We start from the raw sequence: 17,147 nt of genomic DNA, 5'->3' as shown, positions 1-17,147 counted from the left end.
TGCACCTGGGTGGCTCAGTTGGTTAAGTGTCGACTCATGGTTTCAGCTTAGGTCATGATCTCCGGGTCTTGAGATTGAGCCCCATGTTGGACTTCATGCTCAGTGAGGAGTGTGCTTGAGATTCTTTCCCCTCCTCCCTCTCCTTCCCCTTTGCCACTCCCCCTGCTTGCACATGTTCTCTCTCTCTAAAATAAATAAATAAATAAATTCTTAAAAAATTTTTTTTTCATTTGATACTTTATTACTCTTGAGATTGTATTTTTCTGGATTGGCCTGACATTGTTTTTTCTTTGTTTCTAGCTGTATACTAAGTCTTTCTGTGATCTTTTCTCCTATCTATACCTAAAACTTTGATGTTCTTATTTTATATTCTTAGTTTTCTCTTCTTTCTATACATTTATGGGCATTTCATACATACTCATAGCTATAAGTACCACTATATTTTGATCTTTAAGAATGTTCTTTCTGAAACCTGATTATATCATTCCACTGCTTACAGTCCTCTCATAGCTTCCTTTTCTTCTCTTAGAATAAAATCTAAACTTGTATGCAGCCTGACATATAAGAAGCTCCATGATCTGGTTTCTGATATTCTTTCCTGGCTAATCTGCTTCTTCTTTCCTACACATAATGTACTATTCAATTATTTTGAACCACTCAAATTTTCCAGAACATAACCCTACATAGTTGTCTTTCAAGATTATGTCACTCACTCATGATTACTGATAGAACACTCATCTTTTGAGATTCAAAGTAAATATCTTTAAAAAACAAAACAAAACCTGAATTCAGCACACATACTACTCCAGATACTTTTTATTAAATAGAATTTAAATGTATTATTATTGAATTAAGATACTCCTTTTACACTTCTTGTGAGCAATCTCCTAATTTGACAATCAAATTTTATTATTATAATAGCAAGGTTTTGGTGTTTGTCAAAAGTTCAGGTGTTTTTGTGTGTGTTTGTGTAAATATTTCCCCCTCTACACTTGATGTACTTAATTCTGTGAAATATTCATTAGGTCATTTTACACTTGAACAGTTTTATGTTGAAGCTATACAGTCATTTTCCTAGGAAAATAACTGGAAATAAAAGTATTTAATTATAGCAATGGGAACTTAAAACCAGAATTCTACTTTGTGATTATTTCTTGTTCTTTGTTTTTGGGAGTATACATGTGGAACTAGCATTAATTCTATTAGTCATCCAAATTTTGAATACTTTTAGAAACTCTTATTGTTAAATTAATGCTTATATATCTATAATATGTCATTTTCTCTGAGACCATCAATAATGCTGGGTTATATAAAAGAAAATACTGTGAGCAAATCCTTATAATTTTAGTTTTCTGAAAAGGGAATAAGAGAGACTACATTTATGTTCCTAATTAGAGGAAAATATATTGTAGGTTCACAGTATTAATTAAATAACCAGAAGTAAATCTATAATTGTAATATTTTTTCTTTTTATTTTTAATCCAGTGCCACAGGCTATATAGATTGATATTTAGATTTTATAATTGAAGTTATCCTTACCTGATCAACATCAGGCAAGTATAAAGAAGTTTTAAAAGCTAGACTTTAAGAAACCTTATGTAGCCATAGGAATTTTGTATAGACAGAGCATTAATATCATCCAGAATATTCTGTGGCTATATTTCATTGCTTAAATGGTCAAGAGATAAATTCTATAGTCTTTTCTTTTAAGTCATTCTAAAGAGAATTCCAAATAACCAGTTTTGAGTGCACACTTCGCAGACACTTATAGAAATTGGAATTATTAAGGTTTGTTAGTTAATTTATAAGACAAATTGTGCGAAGTTATGTGTCTCATATCCAAATTCCTTAAAATTAATTATTGCCTTTATTGAGCAATTGCCATTTCTTTTGATATATTGTCCCCACCTAAACATTTTAAGAGAATATAAAAATCATGTATATAAAAAGCTGCCTTCATATATTTATTACTGGGTTTATATGCATAATTTAGAAAAAGTGGTGTGCATCAAGGTACATTATTATTATACATATCCTAGGAAGTGGATGTGTTATATATTTTATTTAATCCCATTTATTGTGGGTCAAGTAGTGACTGAAAGCTGTTTAGAAAAGAACTATTTAGAATAACCTGTACATTGTATCTTAGTACAGCGATCATACTAAATTGTATCTATTCCTTAAAAATTAGGTTTAAGATTTTAAAATTAAAATGGAAAATGGAAGCATTCAGTGATCTGATAAAAAGTTGTATTGTTATTTTTATTCAATCCCATTGTTCTTGGATATAATGATTTAAGTGATTTCCTTTATAGATAGCATCAGTGTATTTTATAGTAATGAAGTTTTGCCAAATACAGATTTAAACTAAATAGAAATATTGCTATTATGCTTTCTGGATAAAGGTACTTGATTATCTTTTCCATAATTAATAACTTTAAATATTTCAATTTCAGTTATTTGAAACATTTTTGTGGAAATCAGTTGTGTAAAACATGTCTAATATGAAAAGGCACAGTGCATGATTTATCAAGTAGTTTTAATTATAATGCTTAGTATATAATTCATTTATAAAATGTACTTTTTAATTTTACTCTAGGAAAATGATTTGAATGAAACTCTCAAATCACTCTATAGCCACCCAGTACCAAAGGCAAACACTCCTGTCAGTTTGAGTGTGGTAAGTATTCAGCTTTTAATTGATGTTTTGTCGTAGCACTTTCTCATTTAAGAACACATGCACCTTCAAGAAACTCTGCCACCAGGGAAACGTCCGTGCTCGTAAGAACATTAGGGTATAATGATATTGGGACTTTTTGCCATGCTTCAACTATCATAACATATATTAGATGTATATTTTTGTAGTTCTTAAATCACAGATTTTTTTAATTTTACACTAGAAGTAACCAAATATGTGAGAATATTTTGTGAGGAATATTGATTTTCAGGTGGTGAACTCTATCCATAATAAGGAAATACACACACACGTACACACACACAATACCCCTCATAAAATGAAAACAGTACATAAATAAGAATTGAAAGTATAGCATATAACTAACCATACGATAAAAATTGTGAGTGAAAATTTTCTTCTTTTTCCACACTGCAATCCATCCTCTCTTATAAACACCAAACACTGAAAATATGATTGAAGTTTGTCAGACAGTAAGCCTGTGGTGGTGTAGATTACTTACTGCTGAAACTTTTAATGAGCACATTAGTATTTTGGGAGATTCTGTAAATGTTCAAAGTTAATGATCACAAATGTGGATATTTTCATTAATATTCAGCATACCAAAAAAATGGTAAAATTTATTTATATTCATTTTAGTTCTTCCAATATAATGGTAAATGGTACAACTTATAAGGAAAAATATATATGTAATGATGCAAGAGAAATTGAAAGAAAAAGTAAATTGAAGTGTATGTAATCGTATTCATAGGTCTTTTGCTTTTTTGCCCAATAAAGAAATTGTTATTTTCCTTATATTCTTTGTTTGGTAATAACTTTCTTCTTGCCTAAATTTTTCCTGTAATTTTGCTTAATAGTCTTCTCTGACGTTATTCTGTTCTTTCTATTTTTACTGTCAGCAACCTGGTTCAGATGCCTAGCACTTTAAATAGTTCTTACTTTAGAGTCTCTCTTTCTAATCCTTTTACAAAAGTCTGTCAGATTAAACTTCCTTAAACTATGTAAAGTTTCTTGCTGAAACCTAAAAGCTCCCCATTTTCTATAAAATTTGTCCAGACTTTCCACCAGGCTTTCATGACCACACACTACTTAGCTTCAGTCTACCTTTTCATTTTAATGTCTCACTTTTTTTTTCCTTAATTGATTTCCTACTCTGGTCACATTGTTCTGTTCATCTTCTTGAATGAACATCGTGCTTTCTCACTTGTACACCTTCCTTTTTTACTAAAGCCTCTTTGTATTCAATCCATCTTTAGTCTAGAACTAGCTCACTTCCCACCTTTGTGAAACTTTCCTGTGTCATTAACAGCATAAATGTTCTTTTGTCCCTGTGATCTCCGCACCTTTATGTCTGCACCCTCTTTTGTTGCACACTGCCAAAGTGGAAATATTTAATAGTCATTTGGAGATTGTAGACTGGAAAGCTAAGGATAACCTGGAATTTTTAACCCAGATCTAGTAGTCATCTGCAGAAATAGTTGTAGGAATACTTGAGTTATTTAAAGGACAGAATATAGAGAGAATAAAGCAGAGGCCAACATCTAATTGCCCAAATAAACTGTATAGAAGAAGAAAGCAGATCCAGTGAAAGAATTAAAGAAGGAACAGTTAAGGAGAAACCCAAAGGAATGCCAGGTTAATGGTTAGTGGAATGAAGTAGAAAGGCAAAGGAAAAATATTAAGAACAAAGAAAAGCTCCAGATTATCAAAAATAAGTGTCATTCTTTGAAGGAGTTGTATATATAAGATGACTCTAATACTTTGTTAAAGGGTGAAGGAAATATAGGTGCTAAGATAATAGAGGTAGCTATTCTAGAGCATCAATGAGAGATTTTTAAAAGTATGCTGGCTTTAAATTGGAGTACCATTTGTTCTGGAGTAAATAAATATCTCACAAAAATACATTTCAAAAGTACTGGATATTGAAACACTTCACCTTTATTAGTAAGAATCATAAATCAATAACTATTAGACCTCTTAATATATAAGAATAGAAAATACTGGTTTAAGTCACAGTCACTAAATGTGTGATATTAACCAAAAAAGTTAGTATCTTTTGATGATTCTTTTTCTTCATTTGAGAAATTGAGTGAGTCCATTTTTGAGAAAGTTGGGGAATTATGTGAAATGATAGATATATCTAGATATACTATGAAAAGCTATCCTAATATTAGTTGTTAGTGAATTGAAATTTTATTTCATATGGACAAGATATTTTGTACCGTAGCTGAAATAATCTTGTTTAGGGAATTTGAGTGACTGCGTTCTATTCTACATGTGACAGTCATTTCTATAATTTAAGCCTTCTTGTAAGCCTTTGAGCCAGTGTCTATGGCAGCTTTCAAATCTTGTAAACCTTTTCTCAACACAGTATCAAAAGAATTGGCAGATTCAGCTGGTTGATAAAATATTGTCTTAAATTTGTGTAAAATCCATTTAGTAATTTCATTTGATTTCAGCAACAACTTTTAACTAAAGTGCTGTGCTGTTCAAGACTGGCAGAGTTGGGATCCAAAAGCATTTGTCTTCAGCTACTTGTTGAGGTTTTAGTTTTATGATGCCCAATTAAGATTGATCATCCTGGGAATTTTTGTTCTCCCACAAAGTGGAAAGAAAATTTTGTTTGCACAATTTCCGATAGAAAAATGTGAGAAGCCTTGGGAAACTACTGTATTCTCTTACAATATCATATTTTGTGAATGCTCCAACACATGAATTTTTCAAGGCTTGACATTGAAACCACGAGAATATCAGAGAGATTGTATAAAAGAGTTAATATTTAATGTAAATGCTTATTTTGAAAGCACATTTCAAAATCATTAAATATCCACAGCATTTTCTACTCTCTGTTGAGAATGGAAATACTTTGAGATTTTTCTAGCATAAAATTAGCAAAACAGCATTTAAAATAGCATTTATAATTAATGTTACTTTCAGTGGATAATGTGGCTACATGGGTTTGTCTCAAATACCCAGCAAATTGTGTAAACTTCCCCCCATGAAAGTAAAATATTCATTTTTTTCTCTCATATATTATAAGAACCAAGAGATATTTATTGCCAGTGAGCAAGTTCTGAAAGATCAGCCCTTCCTAGTACCGGTGAGTTAAAAGGACATTGGATTCTAAAAATCACTATTAAATTCAGAAAATAATTACTTCTTTCACTCTGTTTAAAGATTCATTCCAGTCCTTTGGGAAATGGTTAATTTGATTCTTTTAAGAAAATTAATCATTTGGAGTATATTTTCTGTTTATACTATCTTTTAGAGCCTAGTTTTATGAAATACAGTACAATTAAAAGCTCCTCCAAATAAAGTAGCTAATAGAGACCAAATCTATGCATATTCTCCATTGTCAGTAGTAGTAATGTTAACATGCATTCACAACATGAGATTTCTGTCACATTTTTTGTCACAAGGTCTCCTTGTGATTTATCTCATATTGTTCTTCTACCCTGGAAAATTTTACATTATGACTGTACTAACTAGCCTGTTCTGACTAGTTAACTGTGCCCAGTATTGGCTAGAATGTTTCTTTTCCAGTCTTCAATTATAAGAGTATTAAATATGTCCTTATGTGATTAAGATAGGAAAATAATTTTGGAGATTAATATGAACAGAAAATAAAACAATTCTGGTGATTTAGTTGTGCTGATTCTGGGTGGTAAAATTTGGGAACATTATGGGGAATATGAAGACATACACAATATACTTTTTATGTAAATAGATCTATGAACTGTTGTATTGCTTTGAATATTATAGAAGCTAATTACTATTTGTTTAGTGGGTGTCTGAGGGTCATATTTTGAGATCATTACATTTTTCAAAAAGTTTTAAATATTTAAAAATTATGTCCTATTGCTGCTTTCTAAATAATATAGTAGCTGATATGTACCAGAGAATTTTGTTGTGACTTACTATAGAAACTCGGGAATCTTAATAGATTTTGATATATTCTTGGGTAAGCAAACCTCATTATTTTCCAGTCTCCCTAAATGTGTTTATATGTATATATATATTTTTTTAACTAATATACTTTTTTGTCTTAATAAACTTTTTCTAGGATTCTTATTTCAGTTTTAAAATTGAATATTTTTAACCAACACTTAACTCTTTGTCTGAGAAAGTTATTGTTCAGTATCATATAAACCTGCCATGTTATTTAAGGATCGCTCAAATTCAGAAACCTAATGTTAATCCTTGGCATTTATTAATTTAGTTGATATATCTTTTCTTATTTTCTTCCAGATTACACATACTGCTACCAAATTTTAATTCTGCTTTTCTTATGTGATTTATTTCTATTTATTAGCATTCCTACTTCATTGCCCCAGATGTAACTGGACTCCCAACAATACCTGAGAGTGTAAGTTTTCTGTTTTCTATATTTTTTAAAAAGATTTTATTTATATATTTGACAGAGAGAGACACAGCAAGAGAGGGAACACAAGCAGGGGAAGTGGGAGAGGGAGAAGCAGGCTTCCCGCCTAGCAGGGAGCCCGATGTGGGGCTCGATCCCAGGACCCTGGGATCATGACCTGAGCCAAAGGCAGACACCTAACGACTGAGCCACCCAGGCGCCCCTGTTTTTTATATTTTTATATTTATATATATATGCTTCTAATATTATGAATTTTATTTATTTTGGTCTCAATGCCTAAAGATTTCTGTATAGAGAAATAGAATACATTGTAATTATCTGTTTTGTTAGAAATAAGAAATAGGAATATCTCTTTTTCTTCTTGATGTGTCTGCTACTTTATTCCCTTCTTAATATCTGGTTGTAGGTAAGGAAAATTTTATGAGAAAAACTGTTTCTACCACTTGAGGTAGTTCAGTAGGATCAATATATATATATATATATGTATAGTAGGTCCTGAGCTCCCTTGGATCAGATAGAGGAAATATCTCAGACGACTCTACTTGGTAGGGGATAAAATACTGGCAATGTTTAGGGAATTTGAGTGACTGTGTTCTATTCTATAGAACACACATAGTTACTTTAGTGAACTGACTGTAGCATTTTCACACACATAGTTACTTAAGTGAACTGACCGTAGCATTTTAGATTACTTGTATAACCGTATGAAAATCTTAATGTCCTGTACTTGACTTCTTGATTTTAATTTAAGTGACATATATTTTATAGGGCTTGAGGGGTACTGCAAGAAATTATAAAAATTACTAAAGTTTGCATTTTATTTAGAGTCCTAATTGTAGCCATACTAGAAATAGTTTCAGTGTTTTAATAGTTATTATAAATTAATATTCTGTAGAAAAATTTACATGGAAAGTGGACGTGACAAATAGGCTTTTCGTTGCTGTATGAAAAGGAAATTTTCTCTTATATACTTTTTTTCAATTTCTCTTGGAAAGATATAATGAATCAGTAGGAATAATTCAATAAAAAGTTAATGAAACATCAACAGGAAAAAAAATAAATTTCCAGAAATATTTATTATTTTTTTCAGAACTCTACTGTTTGTTCTTCCCAGAATGTTTTCAAACCTAAGTGTTTGGTTTCCAAAAGTACATGGGTTATGAGTGAATGAAGTCTGGGGAGACAATTGTAAATTTTCCAATGTCAAACCAAGACTGTCTAGTGGTATTTTTAGTACAGGTGAGTCCAGATAACTCCTATGAAAAGACTAGATGAAGCTGTTTTTAATGTGGGCCTGAAATAGGTTATCAACACAGCATTCTGTGTTGAGAATTATTTCTCCATCTAGAAATTATTTTTCTTTGAGACTGTAGGGAAAATACTAAGGTTGAATGCCATAAAGTAATCTATATGAAGAGCTGACTTTGAAGGTGAGGTAGGCCTCAAATACAGAAAACAGCACATGGATTTCTCCCTACTAAATTCAGCATCACTCACTGATTACAGATTCTGTTATATGCCCTGCCATTTCCAGTTTGTCCTGGTAAAATTTCTGCCTTCTGGAAACCAAAGAAACTATTTATTGGATTTCTTGGTTTCTTGCCCAACTAAAAGTTTTTACCTCCTAGGTCATAGTCTATTTAATACTACAGTTTCATTTTATTATCATATCTTATTCAGTCTCTTCATTACTTTGTAACTTTCTGGCATGCTTAAGTTTGAGTACAGAAAGTTAAAAATAAGAAGGAGAAGTTCTAAAAGTCAAAGTTAATGTAGCTTCTGCCAATTTTGATCTTACGTGGGGGAAATAATATAAAGTCTTAAATCAAGGAAATTAACTAGGCTAACACCAAAATTTATTTGGTTATAGGAGCATAGAATAGGTCTGACATGGGATATAAAAAACAGGTTTTCCTTAATAAAGGACCAAAGATCTGCTTTATGAATCCATCTCAACCTTTGTGTGCCTTGTACATAGTACATACTATCAGACAGTGATGTTACCTGCTGAGTGATTGGCAAACATAAACAGACCTAAATGTATTTTCTGGAACAGCAGTTCTCAAATTTCAGTGTATATAAGAATTATCAGGAATTTTTTTTTTTTTAAAAACAGTTAACTTGGAGCCATACTCTGAAGATTACAATTCAGCAAGTCTATAGTTGGGGCCCAGGAAATCAGCTTCTTTAAGTACTTGGGGAGGGAGAGTGGAAAATGTGTGATCCTCTGATTACCCTCTGAGAAACATTTTACTGGGGTAGGATTATGTTTCAAATAATAATAGAATGTTATGTGCTTTTTGTAGCTGCAGAATAGTATTAAATTTAATTATTTTAATGAATACCATTTTTAATAATAACATCCTTTGAACTTTAAGACTTGTTGGTAAATGTATAAAATATTTTCCTTCGTAATCACCATGAGCTCTAACTTACACAATTACTTTTCACTTGTACAGAGAAATCTTACAGAATATTTTGTTGCCGTGGATGTGAATAATATGCTGCAACTGTATGCCAGCATGTTACATGAGAGGCGCATCATTATTACCTCTAGCAAATTAAGCACTGTAAGTACTTCACACTTCTCCTTTTAAGAAAAATGTATTGAGCATTTCACAAAAAGACCCACGAACCTCCGCAGACTTAGAAATGTTCTGTGTGTACTTATGAGACAATATCTACATACTTTTTTGATATATGGTTTTAATCTGGCTCTTGAAGTACAAAAGTCTGATTTATAGAAGGCCTTCTCAGATGCATTAAGTCAGGTTAATTATTTTTTCTTATCAGGAGATGAGAGTTTTTTTTTTTTCTTTTTAACTCTCCAGAGTTCATTTTAGTGCCTTCTACCATATAAAGAATTCTTAAGAGCTATTATGAGATCTTTATTATTCACTTGTGGCTTTTTCCATTGGAGCTACTTGAAAGAAATCAAGGGGCCATGATAATAGCTGCTATCCTAACCTGGTAATAGGTAGATTCATCTTTGTTGCCAAGTAGTGGTTTGGGAGTAGCTTCTATAATAGTTCTGATTTGGAGGAGCTCTTCAGGCTGATAATAAGTTAAAAGTCAAAGTAGCATTCTTTTTTTTAATCACAGGTTTTATGCTACTCGCTGAAATGTTCTTTTGGAAGGTCTTCATTACTGTGGTAAAGGCAATGAGAATAGGAGTTTTCTTGGGTCATAGAAAAATATTCAAAAGTATTGTGCTAAGTTTCCTAACTTTTTTCTACTGTAAGCATTAAAATTTTAATATTTTGACTTAAAAATTTTAATATAAATTTAAACAGATATTTATTAAAAACATGTAATGTTGCATGAAATTTGCTTCCTTACAAATTTGGTTAATTGATAAGAATAAGACCATATTTTTTGTTTTGTTCTCCCATAGTAGAAATGAAAACCTCATTCTATGAAGTTTTAGTATGTTAGCAGCAGTTTCAGGAGTTCTCTGGGATATGTTTAGTCTTTAACAATGAGAAGCATATTTTTCGACAGGTTAAATGGCCACCCCAGGGCCAAATAGCTAATTAGGGACAGGTAATGTGAAACTGGGTGTCCTGATTCTAATTCTGGGTTATTTCCATTACTCTACATTTGAAAAAATACACTTTTGAGATTTTGAATTATAATATTGATATGCCCACTTTTCCAAAAATATTGAAAATATATTATTTTACGTATTGAAAAACACATTATATGCATTTAAACATATGATGTAGTATAATCAGAGAATAAGCACAAGTCAATGACACAGGTAATTTGCATTTTCTTAAAATGATATTGAGAAATTCAATCTGAGTCATTTGGTACTTTTTATATATTTGCTTTTCTACTATTTTTAATTTATCATTGAAATAAAACCATTCTTCTCCCCATTCTCTTCCTCCTTATTTTTTAAACATTATTTTTTCAAGATTATAAATAATATTTCTATATGGATATTGTCCTGGAGATTAAAAAGATTGTAAAAACTGTCTCAGAGGCCTAGGAACTAAATTTTATCATGAAACCTACCATATGCTCCACACTTTCTAGGCATTAAGGATCCAGCAGTAAGCAAAGCAAAGTTCAAACACTCTTGGCTTATATTGAACTGATGAAACAAATAAAGAAATGAATGAATAAAAATAGCTGTTATGTCTTCTGGTGGTGAGTGCCAAGGGATAAGTGATAAAGTGAGTGTGTATGCAGAATGAAAGTTGTGAGGGGCAGGTTTCAATTTATGTAGAGTGGTCATGGAAAGCTGCTTTAATAGGGTAGTATTGAGCAGAGATCTCATTAAAGTGCAGCGGTGAGCTATGAGAATGAATGTATAAGCTTCCCTATTTACAAAAACATTTGAAATAAATCTGAGTATATGACTATTGTAAAATATTGGTGTTCGCTGCAATTTATAAACACCTCTTAATAGCTGGGTAACCTCTCTTTGACTCAGTTTCTTCCTATGTAAACTGGGAGAATGGGAGTAATATAGTCTTAATCTCATAGGGTTGTTGTAAAGATTAAGGAGATCTGTCTCTGTCTCTACAGCTATATAAACAAATATGTATATATATGCACATGTATATAATATACATATGTATACGATGTGCTTAGAATTGTATCTGCATAACATTCAATCATGATTCAATGATTATTAGCTATAATTTTATAAAAGACTAGATCTGCAGTTTAGAGTAAATATTAACATGCCTACTATTCTTTAATTTTATTTGAGTTAAATAATAAAATAATTTTAATAAAGGCTTGGTATTATTCAGGGAATTGTTTTTTATGTTTGAGGTAAACTTCTGCCAATTGTTTATGAAAATTCATGAAAACTTGATGGTGATGTCACTTCTAAGTTAACAGCTTTGTTTTGGTTCATTCCCTGGGACAGTAGGACTGATAAAAGAAACATAACTCAAGCTTGCTTTCAGGATCTCCTTACCCTTCTTATGTGGGGGAAGCTGTTTTACTTGAATCTATCTTGAAAAATTCATGTATATGTATATATCTGCTGTAAATTCCATGCATAGTAACATTTAAGGTCAAAGACCAGTACTATAACATAAATTAGAAATAAGCTATTTTTTAGGAAGAATTTAGTGAAATCTCTGAAACAACCAAGGAAGGAATAGTTAAGTGTTAATGAATTGACTTGCTTTTAAACTTTTTACATTCTTATTTTATATATCATGCAGACTATACTGTGTTTGGTATTAATGCAAGAAATTTTACTCATTTTCCATGTTTTAAATCTACAGCAAATATTTTAACTATTGGAAGAACATATATAACTTAAGGTGCCTTTACATTTATAATTTTATTACGGTTTTAGGAATTTTGTTTGTATGTGTTTACTCTTCAACACCATATTTTATTAGAATCATAGTAGTCAACCTTATAGCTTGCTGGGTGTTTTAGTGGTGATACACTGGTAGAGAATCAGATTGCTTAAAGGTCCCTTTCCTTAGGTACTGTTTGTAGTTAAAATTATAATTTGTAATTTATAGAGATAAACTTTAAAATAAAAAAAAATTAGTCTTGAGATACATTAGTAGAACTATCAAGGATAGTGATATGTTTTTAAATTTTTCATGAGTTTACTTCCATATTAAAGTGTGGTATTTTTTATTTGTTTTGTTTGTTTTCAAGTCTTTATGTAAATTCCAGGTAGTTAATATACAGTGTAATATTAGTTTCAGGTGTAGAATTTAGTGATTCGTCACTTACATACAACACTCGGTGCTCATCACAAGTGCCCTCCTTAAATGCCCATTGCCTATTTATCCCACCCCACCCGCTAAAGTGTGGTATTTTGTTAGGACCCATTATTACATTTTTCTGTATTTAAGTTTAATGAATTGGGACATAAACAGTTTAGTGTTTATTCTATTGATATATACATTATCAAGTTCACACAGAAGTGTTCCTGATGGGGCGCCTGGGTGGCTCAGTTGTTAAGTGTCTGCCTTCAGCTCAGGTCATGATCCCAGGGTTCTGGGATCAAGCCCCACATCGGGCTCCCTGCTCAGTGGGAGGCCTGCTTCTCCCTTTCTCACTCCCCTGCTTGTGTTCCCTCTCTCGCTGAGTCTCTCTCTGTCAAAATAAAATAAAATCTTTAAAATTAAAAAAAAAAAGAAGAAGAAGTGTTCCTGGTAATCCTGAACAAGAACACTGATTTTATACATGCTGTAGGCAGGCCCTAGATGTTTAAGCCCCAAGTGAATCTCTGGTAGACTAGGAGAACATCATACCAAAGTCTCATGTATTCAAAGCAAAGGAATAAATCATGATATTACAAGAGTATATCAGTTGACTTATTGTTGTTTTGTGACCAGAGGTAGAGAAGATTGCTGTTTAAAGTCATGTCATTGGTTCTCAAATCAGTCAGGCATGAAGTCTTGTCATATGCCTCTATAATTGTACCTCACCAGACTTTCTTTAACTAGTCAGCTGGGGCTGTGCATTTTGTCTCAAACACCCGGCTGGCCAGCGTCTGACAGGAGCTTTCTCATCATCCTGTCAGTAATATGTTAACTAGAGTGTATCTTTGTGGCCTGTAGAAGCAGGTGGAAGAGATGCTTCTCTTTAAAGCAGATGTCTAAATGTTAGCTACTATTTTGACCAATATTTAGCTGGTATATATCACCCTCTTAAAGTCTATAAGCATGTTAGTTACAGAGATTGGATTGTATAGTGCATGTTCTTTCTGGAATATTTAGAGCAAGCAATACGCTATGAGTGCTGGAATTGTGTTAATAAACTGTAATTTCGTCCTTTGTTATAGTTGCCCCCAGGCTTATTTAAGCATATGCTTTTCTGTCCTTCTCTCATTAATTCCACCAAGGGCATATGCAAAAAGAAATCTTGTGGTCTCTGGAAAATCTGCTATTAAAATGTAGATTTTATAGGTTTAGACTGAAGGGGAATCCAGAGGATTTTAACCTCTCCGTCTGGATTTTACATATTCTTGATTTGTCTCTTAATGGTGGCACCTGTATCAGCATTTAATCTGAAACCTGAAGCACAGAGAGTCTTCTTGGAGATTAAGAATCGAACAGTTGGTGAGAGAACAAAGACTACCCAGGTCTACTTCCTAGTTAAGACTATTGAAGTGTGTTTGTGCCCCTTGTGTTTTTAAAGCTGCAGCAGAGTGGTGCAGTTAAAAATTGCTATCAAGACCTTTCAGGGAGAGATTCTAGGAACAATCTTTAGATATTTTTAATTCTTCCCAAAGCCCATAGCAACCAATTATGTCAGCTGAAACTGTAGATGAGAATTCTACTTACCAATGTATTATATGACGTGTATACCGCTCCTCTAAACATTTTATTTTCATTCGGTGCTAAGTGAATGTGACTGGAGTGTGGAAATAGGACTGTTGCGGTCGTCCTGTGACACTCTGTTGGAAGGTATGTGTGCAGTCAGAGGAAACTTCTAAGCAGGAGAACTGGAGGTGCTTATATCTTCCAACTCTTGTGGCGATAGGCGTTCTGTTCTTCACGGAAACAAGCACGTATTTCTGCTTTAGGGTTTAGTCTACTTGTCACCTAAAAGTAAACAATTGGCTTTTAATTTAAAAACCAGTTTTTAATATAACAGTTATGTCATTATCTAAGGGGCATATTGTCAGTCACTAGGTTCTGTGAGTTTTGTTCCTACAACTACCTCCGATGTCCACACAAACAACCTTGGAAGATTTTGGTTTACTGTAGTATTTCCTATCTGGAATGACTGAATTTTGTGCTGTTCATGATTCTCAATCTTAAATATAGGAAAAATTATATATGTATTGTTTCTGTTTCCTTGGTAAAACTATTGAGAGCAATTGGTTTATTTTTAAATGTACCTTTTATATTTATGTTCTTGCACAGTACAATTTTTTTTTTTTTTCATTTTGCATTTAGGCAAGTTTTTCTCTTCTGATGAAATTTCCTAGATTATATTCCCTTATCCTGCTATGGGGCTGATTTGGGGATTGGCCCCTACGTCTCATCTTCTTCCCCTACCTAAGTTCTGTATCTCCTACCTCCTCAGTCCTTTCTTCTTTGACCCTTGTTCTCCATCCCAACTGCCCATTGTCTTAGTTCAGGCAGTTGTCACTTCCCACAAATATTATTTTCAGATCATCTATTCTGAATGTGTTAGCATTTTCTCCATTTACATAAAAGGATGGTGCTGATGAGAGGAGCAGTTACAGCCAAGAATTACGTAGTGCATACTATGACCTAGTTGCTCTTTAACTTAATCATCACTAACTATAAACTCAGGGAAAGGACCTTATTTGATTCATTCACAACAGTAAACTTACCTCTTAGGATAGTGCTCATACATAGTAGGTTTCTAGCAATAATTTTTTGAGTCAGTGCCTGAAACTGCACTTTTTGGGGGGCTTCTTCAAATGTGTTTTGAATGCTCCCATCTTCTTCCCTCTGCATGTTTTCCAAAATCTGGTTTGCCCTTTAGAGGTCTAGTTTCTGTCAGTAACTTCTGTTATTCCTTTCATCCCAGAACTACTGTAGTACTTACCACATACTTTCTCTCAAGTTAGAATTACTAGTGAATTTGTTGAATTCTTGTATTAGATATTTTTCTCTTTAAAGGTTAGAACCATGGTTTTTGTGTGGGGTGTGTGTGTGTGTATATGAGTGTATTTAAAAAATGAATTTAATCTTTTAAATTGTGGATAACAGAGAAAAGTTTTTAAAATAAAATTTTTATTAATTATATTATGAAATAGGAAGTGTCCATCTGATACTGAAAATGCCAGAGTAGAAATTTGTCTTTTTGACAAGTAAAAATGTGTCTGATTGTCCCTGTGACAACTTGGCTCTTTAAATAATAGTAATAATAATAATAAAGATTTCATAGTTTCTGAAGTTTATAAGTTAGAGACTAATCTCCAAGTAGGCTTTGTCTTTTAAAAAAAGATTTGTGTTTAGCCATTTGCTACTAGAGAATCTTATTTTTTGGGGGGGTAAATAAATAAATTTTTATTTATTTTACTTTTTTATTATGTTCAGTTAGCCAACATATAGTACATCATTAGTTTTTTGATGTAATGTTCAACGATTCATTAGTTGCGTATAACACCCAGTGCTCATCCCAACACATGCCCTCCTTAATACCCATCACCCGGCTACCCCATCCCCCCACCCCCCTCTCCTTTAAAACCCTTAGTTTGTTTCTCAGAGTCCAGAGTCTCTCTGGTTTGTCTCCCTCTCTGATTTCTTCCCATTCAGTTTTCCCTCCCTTCCCCTATGGTCTTCTGTGCTATTCCTTGTGTTCCACATATGAGTGAAACCATATGATAATTGTCTTTCTCTGCTTGACTTATTTCACTTAGTATAATCCCCTCCAGTTCCATCCATGTCGATGCAAACGGTGGGTATTCATCCTTTCTGATGGCTGAGTAATATTCCATGGTATATACGGACCACATCTTTATCCATTTGTCTGTTGAAGGGCACCTAGGCTCCTTCCACAGTTTGACTAGTGTGGATGTTGCTGCTATGAACATTGGGGTGCAAGTGCCCCTTCTTTTCACTGCATTTGTATCTTTGGGGTAAATATCTAGTAGTGCCAATTGCTGGGTCGTAGGGTACCTCTATTTTTAACGTCTTGAGGAAACTCTGTACTGTTTTCCAAAGTGGCTGTGCCAGCTTGCAAAACCACAATGAGATACCATCTTATAGGGGTTAGAATGGCAAATATTAGCAAGGCAGGAAACAACAAATGTTGGCAAAGATGTGGAGAAAGGGGAACCCTCATACACTGTTGGTGGGAATGCAAGCTGGTACAGCCACTTTGGAGAATCTTAATTTTTTAAAAAGTCTATGTCAAAATTGTAATTCCTTAGGGAAAAACTTAATACATCTTGAACTCTTTTCAGCTTTATTAATTTCTATTGCTATATTGACTCTTGTTCAGCCTATATAGGAACTTGGTTTGGTATCTTTTGGCCGTCATACAGTCCTTGGTAGAAAACATACTGCTTTCTCCCTATGAAGATGTTTATTTGTTCATTCAATGAACTATTTCTTATTTATGGAGCACCTAATTCATGTCAGGCATTGTCCT

At 32.8% G+C, this 17,147-nt stretch overlaps 1 protein-coding gene across 11 annotated transcripts in view; it reads left to right on the top strand.

Annotated features, from left to right (window-relative positions):
• Window positions 1-17,147, top strand: part of DENND1B (DENN domain containing 1B) — a 265,783-nt gene that overhangs the window by 123,148 nt on the left and 125,488 nt on the right. For 10 of the 11 annotated variants that reach the window (XM_078078238.1, XM_078078240.1, XM_078078234.1 and 7 more), the window contains 3 exons: window positions 2,600-2,680; window positions 7,008-7,061; window positions 9,536-9,646. In XM_078078238.1, the coding sequence (XP_077934364.1) occupies window positions 2,600-2,680; window positions 7,008-7,061; window positions 9,536-9,646 (246 nt within the window). Of the gene's footprint in view, window positions 1-2,599; window positions 2,681-5,735; window positions 5,796-7,007; window positions 7,062-9,535; window positions 9,647-17,147 lie in introns of all 11 variants that reach the window. The other variant, XM_078078242.1, reaches the window with a different exon arrangement.

This window comes from Halichoerus grypus, chromosome 7, assembly GCF_964656455.1.
Source record: "Halichoerus grypus chromosome 7, mHalGry1.hap1.1, whole genome shotgun sequence".
NCBI classification, from domain to species: Eukaryota; Metazoa; Chordata; class Mammalia; order Carnivora; family Phocidae; genus Halichoerus; species Halichoerus grypus.
Note: the sequence above shows the minus strand (reverse complement) of the source record. Positions and strands in the feature narration are given on the sequence as shown.